The 11033-nt window shown below is 38.1% G+C and overlaps 1 protein-coding gene and 1 long non-coding RNA gene across 2 annotated transcripts; both read left to right on the plus strand.

The window, feature by feature from the left end:
• Nucleotides 1-4461: 4461 nt before the first annotated feature.
• LOC144054164 (uncharacterized) lies at nucleotides 4462-5439 on the plus strand. Its single transcript, XR_013294619.1, has 2 exons — nucleotides 4462-4627; nucleotides 4716-5439. It is a non-coding gene; the product is annotated as an uncharacterized LOC144054164 (long non-coding RNA).
• Nucleotides 5440-7708: 2269 nt separating this feature from the next.
• On the plus strand, nucleotides 7709-10655 carry LOC144054159 (uncharacterized). The gene is made up of 2 exons (XM_077569300.1): nucleotides 7709-8179; nucleotides 9033-10655. Exons 1-2 carry the CDS (start codon nucleotides 8056-8058, stop codon nucleotides 10220-10222), a joined length of 1314 nt encoding a protein of 437 aa, XP_077425426.1. The 5' UTR covers nucleotides 7709-8055; the 3' UTR covers nucleotides 10223-10655.
• The last annotated feature ends 378 nt before the right edge of the window (nucleotides 10656-11033 follow it).

Below are 11033 nucleotides of genomic sequence, written 5' to 3' on the forward strand. Positions count from 1 at the left end.
TGACTGCTAATTGTAAATTTATGGACAACATCACCCATGGAGACGTGATCTTGGCAGACCGAGGGTTGCCATATTTTTTTCTATCTTTCTCGGAAGATATGATTATCAATTCAGCTTATTTTTTTTAATATCAATTTTCAAGCCCAAGAATAATATTTATTGTTATTGTGCGTTAAACACAAATATCAATTTCCAATATGTTAAAATAAATAATAAAAGTAATGGCTGTACAAAGTGAAAAAAACTACGTGTCAATTTACAAATAATTGGAAAGCATACAGTATTACTTTTTTTTTTTTTAATGAATGTAGTTTTATATAAAGGACCAACTTTTGAAGATGAAATTTTAAACATGTTTCGCCTCCCCAATGTTCATCAGTGCAGCTTAGGTTTCTCGTGATGCTGAGAAAACTGCAACATTTTTTTTTCTCTCTTCAAGCAGTCATTTCTGATAACTACACAAAAGCTGTCACACAGCTGTATCAATTATTTACATTTGAAGTCCTGCAAACTTTGGAGAAAGCGTTCCTTCCCGTACCACTTTCCTTCCTTCTGGGTCACTCTTCAACTTGACATATTTGAAGTGAAACCAATCAAATGGTTTGTTAGTACAATTTTCCGCATCGCACTTAATCATGCGTCCAGATTCTGGACCTTGACAGAAACAATACATTGACCACCTTAAAAAGGGGGGTTGTTTTCACTATTACTATACTAATTGGAATAAGAAAAATGGAAGCAAAAATGGCCTAAATATTTGAAATTTGTTAAAATTGGAACGACGAGAATCGGATGAATTATGTGGACGTAGATAGATGCCAAACAATGGGAGGAATAAAAAAAAAAAAGGAATAACGTGTGAAGGCCACATAATAGCCCATCATGTTGAAGCTACGGTTGCACTCACTCGACGGCTGACCAACGATCTCTTCAGATTCCATCCGTATCTAAAAGTATTAGCTGAATTTGCACATTTATTGATCACTCCGTTGAAAGTCAAATTATGTTGGTATGCCATTAGGCTCATTTCTTTTGATGCAACTATATCAACAGGACGTAAAAATATAGCCTGAAATTTGAATCGGCATGTGGCTTGAATCCGGTAGAGGACTTGCGTATGCCGCATGGAGGTCTGATAGAAAAGGTCTTCAAAAAAAAAAAAAAAAACACTGACGGAAATGAGCTTTTGATATTGATTAAAAACAAAAAATAACTTTTTTTTTTCATCTAAAAATACATGTAAACAACAGTCAACCAGAGTGGAGCGTAGAGGAAAACAAAGGGGATAAATACAAAATTTAAAAAAGTTTCACTTGTCTTTTTTTAATAACTAAAGGTACCTGTGCGAGACGTCGTGTAAACAGTGCCTCAGAGCTGAACAATGAACATCATGGACAAGTATTTAGTTATTAAATGCTTCGGCTGTAGAGTGCGGAGGACCTAAGTGAGTTGCTTTGTGTGTGTAACAACTGCGACATTGTCTTTCTTTTCACCCGTCGCTGCTCTATTTGGTATGTGGAACCAATTTAACTTTAACTCATTCACTACCATTGACGGCTATAAACGTCAAAAATTCATTTGAACTATTTCTATTAGTTTAACATTTTTTCCACTTTTGTTAACAATAGTATGAAAACCTAGAATGTTTCTATTGTACATTTAGAACAGATATAAAATTAGTGATTGTTCGCGAGTTAACTAGTGAAGTCCTGCGATTAATTACGATTAAAAACTTTAATCGCCTGAGGCCCCGAATTTTTAATAGTCTTTTCTTTTTTATTCATTCACTGCCATTGACGGCTATAAACGTCAAAAATTCATTTGAACTATTTCTATTAGTTTAACATTTTTTCTCACTTTTGTTAAGAGTATAAAAACCTAGATTTTTTTTACTGTACATTTAGAACAGATGTAAAAATTTGTCATTAATCGTGAGTTAACTGGGGAAGTCATGCGATTAATTACAATTAAAATTTTGAACCGCCTCTTGCCTTTAATTTTTAATAATATATATTTTTTTTCTTTATTAATTTATGGCAGTAAATGAGTTAAAGGGGAAGTCAACCTTAAACATTTCTTGACAATAACGTTATAAGCAGAGGTGGGTAGTAACAAGTTACATTTACTCCGTTGCATTTATTGAGTAACTTTTGTGTGTGTGTGGGGGGGGGGGGGTACTTCTAAGAGTAGTTTCACCACACAATACTTTTTACTTTTACTTGAGTAGATGTATGAAGAAGAAATGCTACTCTTACTCCGCTATATTGGGCAACACTAGAGTCGTTAGCCCCATTTTATACATTAGATTTACCGTATTTTTACGGCCTTGTGCGCTTAAAAGTTTTTAATTTTCTCAGAAATCTCAAAATGTTGTTGTGCGACTTTGGTAAGTGCTCCGCTTGACTGACTGTGTGGGAGCATTTCCGAGGTCATTGCTTATATATGGGAAATGCGGCCCTGGATGAGGACTGGCAGACATGATGAGAACCTGAAAGAGTCAACTGACAGATGACGTCTTGGTGCTTTCGCTTTAAGAAATTGCCACCTATGGTGATTAGACTCACAATTTGTGAAAGGATTGTGCATTCTTGGGCTAACATGTCTGCTTGCACTGTTGTTCGAGCTCAGAAAGTTTTTTATTTTATGATTTGAAGATGCCAAAATTTGCACATCCTTTTGTTTTTGTCTGTCTGATGACATTGTTTTATAAAATAAATCAGACTTTATTTCAAGCAGTTACTCAGTACTTGAGTATTCTTTACTGTGAATACTTTTTTACTTGTACTTGAGAGATTTTTTGATGACTACTTTTTACTTTTACTTGAGTAATGTTATTTTGAAGTTACGCTACTCTTACTTGAGTACAATCTTTGGCTACTTTACCCACCTCTGGTTATATGTGACCTCACTAGTCCAAACATGCCATTCTGATTAAAATTTCATTTGTGGAATATGAGTTACGCCGCAAAATCCAGCCGTTTATACCCATCTCAGGCGGCGGCCATTTTGTTACTGCTTGTCAACTGAAGATGACATTACAGTTGCTCATAGCTCTGGCTACGACCAATCATAGCTTACCTGTTTTTGAAGCTGAGCTGTGATTGGTTGGTTCTTGAGACCTGAGCAACTGTGATGTCATTTTCACTCAACAGCAAGTGTCAAAATGGCCGCCATCTGACATTGATACTAACTGCTGGATTTTGCTGCTTAACTCATATTCCACTAACGCAATGTTAACCAGAATACTGTATTTAGACTAGTGGGGCTGCATAGAACAATTGATTGCCAAGAATGATTATTTAATACTTCATTCATATCATGAACTGTCGAAGAAATGTTCCATTTAACGTTAAAATAGTCATGAAACTGTAAAACACATTATTTCCAACTGTACAACGTTAGCATCTGACTTCATGTGTTCCAATTGTATTTTGAAATCTAATTCTGAAAATCTTTAACAAGGGTATTTAATCAGCGGGCACTTTTCCAATCACTGTCTCACTTCCAAATCTTGTGTTTGCAGTTACTTTAGGGCAGCAGTGGAGACGTAAGTTGAAGGGTATTATTTGATTACTTTATTAAGTGTAATCTTTGCGTGTTCAAAATAATTGCATTGAGATCTCATGAAGAAGTTTTCCTTGCAAAGATTTATTAAGAGCTCTTAAGACACACGTGCAAGCTTACATCTAAAGCAATGTCCAGCCAACAAGTGTGTACTCGAATACAAAACATCCACTCTTTTATACATAAAAAATAAAAGGTTTCTCTTCCCGCTTCTTAGGTTGAACAAAGGATTAGTGATGATAATAGACAGACATGTTTATACAGACATGTTTACTCCAGTTCCCCTCCTTGCTCGGGGAACAGATGTAAACAGGATTTGACCTTAGACCTTCAGTTTTTACGACCAAATGACTAATGACAAGAGACTCTGATAACTTACTGCAACATGCACATTCTTATCTCAATAGCTTTGAGGGTAAGAGGTTCAAATGAAGTTCACAAAATCATTATCACATTGTATTCTTTTAACTACTCATGGTTATATCACATCTATATGCTTATAAGTAAATTCAAAAACAGTAAAAATATAAATTGAAAATGTTAAATGTCTACAAAGTCCACTCAGAAAGCTTGTCGCTCTTTCACTAACGCGCATTTATTTACTGCAGCATGAGATGACTCCTGTGCCAGCTGATATCTCTGTGACCAATGTCAATAAATGCACCAGATGCATGCTTAACCTAACCTCTGATTGTGCACCTCTGGTTATTTTTGGCCTTATTTCTCATCCCGGATGAAAAGTACTCAAATTGAAAGACTCGACAGCATGTGTCCATTATTGAAGCTGCAGCTTTTTGAACAGTTCAATTTCCTTGGCAGAAAATGTGCGCTAAGTGGCGTGTCGCGACTGTGCAGACATCGCATCAAACTCGGCGACAAGGGGAACTACTACTAAATTTCGCCCTCCAGCCGAGCACGGGTACGTGTACTTTTCTTTCTCTGCGCTTTGACGTCATCTGCAGGTTTTTTCCACATGACCTCGTTTTGCCTTTCCCGATCACGGCCGTGTGCAACTTTTTTACGTATATCCGCTACATCCAGCAAGGCTTGGTGAGGCATGACGGTAAATTCCTTCCCAAATGATGTTTTTCTGCTTTCGAGTCTTTAGCCACACTTAAAATGGGATTGTTGTTATTTTTGCTGGCGTCCAGCGGAGCAGATGTTCTGGGAGGTGACGCGTCTCCGAAGGGAAATGAGTGTGGCCAAGTTGGGTTTTTACCTCACAGAGCAGAGTTAGAGGACCTGATTGACCAGTGTGATATGAGGACCAGGACACGTCAGGCTTACAGAGCGATAACTTAGAAGAGGTCAACCAAGAAAACAGTTCAATAAGACAATGAAAGGCAAAGTATATTTTAATATGCTTATGATGTTTTCATGTCTAGTTTTTAAACTTAAGTCCGTACTAAAGGAATATAAGAGTTTGTGTGCGTGGGGGTGAAATACAGGATGTGTGTGATGGACGTGGGCGTGTTAGGAATGGAATGTTGCCAACAAAGGATGCTAATTGCAGGGGGAGATGCAGAACCGTGATAAGATCAAAGTATGTTGTAAACCACATTTGTTTGAGACCGTGGCGGAAAAGTACAAAACAGGAGAAGCCACCCAGTGACGCTGCGGATGAAGATCAGCCAATGAAAAGCAAGCTAAAGTTAAACTGCAGAAAACACATAGCCAATAGAAGAATGCCAGGATGCCTTTGTTTCTGTGTCATTTAAATATTGTGTAGTATAACTATTCACTGGGGCAACTCGGATGAGAATACGTTGGCTGCTTGAGACAGAGACGTATAGAATTGTATGGGTAGGGACCCGGGACCCCAGCTGTGATGTATTAGATTTGAGTGTTAGGAATAAATCCACTCGTGTGTGAAAATGCCGGCTTCCTGATACCTTTCTATTGCAGAACGAGCATGCTATTGTTGGATGAGTGATAGTTTGGTAAGGTCACAAATTGGAGTCAGATTATTAACTTAAATTTATATTAATATAGCAATAAATTCCAACAGTACCAATAAATTACAGTTCAGGCATTTTTACCTGCAAACTTATATAAGTAAATATGCAGCATAAAACAACAATATTAGACACGTGTCAAAGGTTTTACAAGCACCATTACCTTTTTGGTTCAACGACCGCACCAGCTCAGACATAACTGAGGGTTAAGCACAGGTAAGCTCGACACACTTTAACACAAAAGTGAAGTGAAGATGACCGAGTTCATCTTTCTGCAGTAATTAAAGCCCCAATTACATGATACAAAAAGGTTATGATCATTCGGCTCATTTTTTTTTCCATTTTAGGATTATGGAAATACGTATACCATATAATAAAAACAATATCCCTGTTCACAAGCACTGCACCTACACATTAAATTATGTAGAGTACATTTGACTCTTATTTAGATAGGGGCCAAATAGTTTAAGAGTAATATTTACACTTGGAGTTAAAATAAAGAATTTGGGGGGGGGGGGGGGGTATCCTTAAAAAAGAAAAGATTATGTTTATGAGAATTTCTTGTGGAAAAAATGTGTACCCTTTCTTCTTTTTTCCCTGATGGAGTTTTCTTGTACAATTCTAGTTTCCACTTTGGAAAAGGTAAATTTTGGCAAATGCTTGAGATAATGTACACAAGGACCGGAAGTGGCGATACCCAATGATGATGTAGCTACCAGTTTTTGTGAAAACGAGCCATTACCATTCATTATTATAATTACGCCAGACGGCGTAAAATGTGGCAGGTGTGGTGAATGTTGACTTTCTAAACTGGCGCTTCTCAAAGTAAATGCCAGGCGGCAAAAGGCGGAAGAAGCGGAGTTCCGAACGCCGTCTGACGCTTTCTTTTTTTTTTTCTTTTTTTATCGCGAATATGCGTTGTATGATACCATCGGCCAACCATTAGGGCAGAGGTGGGCAATCTCGGTCCTCGAGGGCCGGAGTCCTGCAGGTTTTGGAGGTTTATCACTCCCGACACAAGCTGATTCCAATCAACAGGATCGTTCTCAGGCTTATGCAGAGCTTGCTAATGAGCTGATCATATATCAGCTGTGTGGGAGAAGGGCAACATGGAAAACCTGCAGGACTCCGGCCCTCGATGCCCACCTCTGCATTAGGGTGACTCAGAGAGCGCAAGCAAGTAGAGAGAGAGTTTTACGCTTGCCTCACCAATGTGTTGGATCCATTTTGCACGAAATAGCGGCCAAAAGCTCCATAATTCTGACCGACCAAGCGGGAAAATTCGGGCCACTCCAGGTTAATCACTCTGGGCCTGGCTAGGTCTATCAAAAGCACTTTATTTGCTGATTTTGAAATGAAACCGCGGCCTCAAATGAACAGCGCTCCCTGTCGGTCAAACTGGAAATTTCCCGTTCCTCCCGCCGGGCCAGACCGGGCCTGGTCTGGAGACATAATACCCATAGTGGAGATGGAGTCAAGTTTAACAAACAGAGGGTGAGCTAAAAGAAACTTTACGTTGTTGTTTATATAACGAAAACAGTGGTGGTTTGGCCCACAGCGTATCTCAGCGCACCGAAAGATAAGATCAACAAACACACAAAAGTGGTCAGAGACAGGGACCTGCAGGATATGAGAGGCCAGCATTTACACCTTTTGTAAAATCAAGGTCCAATGTGTTGCCATATGAATGAGTGGTACAGTTGACATGTTGGATAAAATCTGGACTAAAAAGAGAATCTAAGAATTCCATTGCTTTGGAGTGTTCACTAGTTCAACATTCAGGGTCGTCACCATCACACATCATTGGTGCGTGTAGACGTAAATTTGTCAAAATATCTGTATTTCAGTCTGTTTAGTGTTTAGTAACCATTAAAACTGAAATAACTTTATATTTTCGGTAAACCCCTCAATATTGTTTTATGTATATAACTCCATTCAAAATTATTCCACACTCTTATTTTGTAGCACATCGCCAGATGTAGAGAAATTAACGTGATACACTGCACTGATGAACAATGTTGTTAGAAGATGTCAAGTTTACAACAACATTGTACAGGGACTAAACATGTTTATTTTCGTCCAAATGCAAATGCTAAAAAAAAAACATTCTCCAAATGAACATAGACTGAAACATTTATTTAAGTTATGCCCCCAACCCCGTACGTGACACGAGATTTGTCCAACTGGTGTTGCCGTAGAATAGATTTCACGTGACCAATACTCCATTCCAGGCTGCTTTTACATAGCCACACGCGGTTCGCTATAATTCATAATTATTCATTCTGAATTCGTACTATACGAACTTACACATCGACACTGTGCGTCCGTCACTACTCTATCGAAGCCAAACTGCTCCATTTTGTGTCTGGTTACATTCGTATCACACAGTTTTTGTCAAAATCTTTCGGCCTTGTTTAGCTTAGCTTATTTTAGCTTAGCTTGCTAGCCACCGAAAAAAAGAGACGCGTTTGTTATCGACATATTGGCTCAACAGACGTCAAATGTGACTGAAAAGTGTCGTGAATATCGTGTGAAAATGTTCGCAATAACGAAAGTCAAGTACAAAGAGGAGCTTTGTGGCGCACAAGAAGAGAATGAGCGACTACGTCAACTGATGGACGCTTTTTGCAAGCAGCCTCGAATTGTGTTGAACAGAGCAGGTTTGTCACTTATTTAATCAATACTTTTCAACAATATGTCTATTTTGAAAGGATCCTTCATCCGGGCACTTTTTACCTTAAGTTTACAGTTGTTCTCAAGTCGCTTTGGTACATGTCTCAGATAAGAATAGGTGAAAACTATTTTTGATGGTAAATGTTCTAAGAATTATATAAGACAGCAGGTTTATTCTTTATTTTTGATTCGTTGACATACCAACAACTAGAATAGAGGATGGAAGCCTAGTAGATAATTTGGTATTGTAAACAGAAGTGACTAGTTGGACCATTGTTTGTAACTAAATAAAAAACCAAAAACTTTTTTTTTTCTCAGCATAGAATTAGCTAATATATTACATATAGACACATATTCATGCTAATGGAACATTGACACTAAGCCCATTACAATGATTAAAAATAAAATAATTTAGGGCTGTTCAGTGGAATGGCCCATTTAGGTTTGACATGCACTTACTGTTTGTTGGCTAAATTGATTTCTCTCCCCTGGCTTTATTTGTTCTGCTTTGCTGCCTCCTAGAGGTGAATAATTAAAAGTTCGTCAACTCCTCAAGGATGTTGTACAGCTGATGCAGATGCATGCATTTGTTATCTTTTTGTCAATAAATGCCAGATTTCACAACTTGAAACATTTTCTATATTTATGTGTGGAACAATCAGTGTTACAGGGGCTTACAGAGTAACGTTGAGTGATTTCTGGAACAAAATACAGATAATTAACATTTGCCAGCTTTGTTACTCTTTCACTCAGGTGGCCCATGTGATAATCTTAAATATAAAACACATAACGTCACAATAAACGGTCTTTACCAAACCGTGTGTAACTTGTGTCCCGCAGACGTCAGTGAAAAATATCTTTGTCCTGAGCGGCAGGAGCCAAAGTTCCCTGGCGTGAAAGAGGAGGAGGACTTGGAGCCTCTTCAAGTTAAAGAAGAGGAGCAGCCACAGCCTCTCAACATAAAAAAAGAGGAATGGCTGCCACCATACATTAAAGAGGAAGAGCATTTCACAGAGTTGCCCGTCACTGGTGTCCATTTGAAGAGTGAAGATGAATGTCAATATGAAGAGAACAAAGGGGCGGAGTCTCCAAGCAGCAGCTCAAGACAACAAACAACAACAGAAGATGACGAGGACCACCGTGGAGGATCACAAGCAGACAGCCTGTTAGCTCGAATATCAGATGGTGAAGACGCGTCACACTCTCCTCAAACCGATGACTATGAACAGTCTGACGGTGATGTGACATGTCACACTGACAGCAAACGTTGGAAATGTTCTCAGTGTGGAAAAACTTTTGGCTGCCAGTCTCTATTGAGAAGACTTATGATCAGCCACACTGGAGAAAAGCCTTTTGCCTGCTCAGTTTGTGGTAAAAAATTTGCTGGGAAGGGAAGCTTAAAAATACATACAACAGCCCACACTGGAGAGAAGCCTTTTGCCTGCTCAGTTTGTGGTCAAAATTTTGCTCAAAAGGGACACGTAGCAAGCCACATGAGAACCCACACTGGAGAGAAGCCTTTTGCCTGTTCAGTTTGTGGTAAAAAATTTGCTGAGAAGGGAAGCTTAAAATTACACACAAGAACCCACACTGGAGAGAAGCCTTTTGCCTGCTCAGTTTGTGGTCATAATTTTGCTGAGAAGGGAACCTTAAAAAGACATACAAGAACCCACACTGGAGAGAAGCCCTTTGCCTGTTCAGTTTGTGGTCAAAATTTTACTGAGAAGGGAAGCTTAAAAAGAAATACAAGAACCCACACTCAAGAGAAGCCTTTTGCCTGCTCAGTTTGTGGTAAAAAATTTGCTCGTAATGCACATTTAACAAGACACACAACAGCCCACACTGGAGAGAAGCCTTTTGCCTGCTCAGTTTGTGGTCAGAATTTTGCTGAGAAGGGAAGCTTAAAAAGACACACAAGAACCCACACTGGAGAGAAGCCTTTTACCTGCTCAGTTTGTTGTCAAAGATTCCCAAGTAAGGCTAAAGCTAAGACACACAAGTGTGCTGGTGAGAATAGCAGAGATGAATGATGGTGCAAAGATCATGTCTACCGCTGAATGAACGAATGATCTGTGTACCTGTATTGTATGTGTCTGACTTAACCCTATTTTGAAATTGATTTTGTATATAAAATGTTACATCAACCTGACAAGGGGCTGCAGATTTAAACTATCTGACAGCTATAATCTGGCATGTTTAATGGTAATTGTCTATTATTATGCATTGTGCTTTATATCATTGTTATATTGCATTTTTCATGTTTAATATTAAAGGTAATTACAATGACAGTGATTTTAAATCTACAGTTTTGTGATCTATTTGTATTCGTAAATACTTTCTTAAATATATTGTGTGCCAAAACACTCAAAACATTGTATATAGTTTGTCCTTTTTTGTTACATTTACACTAGTATGACTCACTCTGTAAATATAATTACAAATAAAAAAGGATGTCATCCATTATTACTGAAATAACTTTCTCTTTTTTGGTAACCCCCTTAATAATTTTAAAGTATGTACGTATATCCATTCAAATATATTTCATTTCTACACTCTTATTTTGTAGCACATCACCAGATGTAGAGAGATGAACCTGATATGCTGCACTGATAAACAATGTCAGAAGATGTTGAGTTTACGACACTGTACAGGAACACCAGTTTGAAGATTTTTTTTTTAACCTCCAACTGAATGTATAATTAAACGTGTTATTTGAGGATATTTTTAGTTATCGTTCTTTTTTTGACACGAGATTTGTCCAACTGGAATATCCATCTATTCATTTACCAAAACACCATTCACACTCACATTGTAAAATAGTTATAATCTTAAATAAATAAA

The sequence above is a fragment of the Vanacampus margaritifer genome, chromosome 6 (genome assembly GCF_051991255.1).
Source record: "Vanacampus margaritifer isolate UIUO_Vmar chromosome 6, RoL_Vmar_1.0, whole genome shotgun sequence".
NCBI lineage: Eukaryota > Metazoa > Chordata > Actinopteri > Syngnathiformes > Syngnathidae > Vanacampus > Vanacampus margaritifer.

Coding starts and splice junctions, on each gene's coding strand:
- LOC144054159 (XM_077569300.1), top strand. CDS start 8,056: ATGTTCGCAATAACGAAAGTCAAGTACAAAGAGGAGCTTTGTGGCGCA. Junction 8,180..9,032: donor AATTGTGTTGAACAGAGCAG/GTTTGTCACTTA, acceptor TGTGTCCCGCAG/ACGTCAGTGAAAAATATCTT.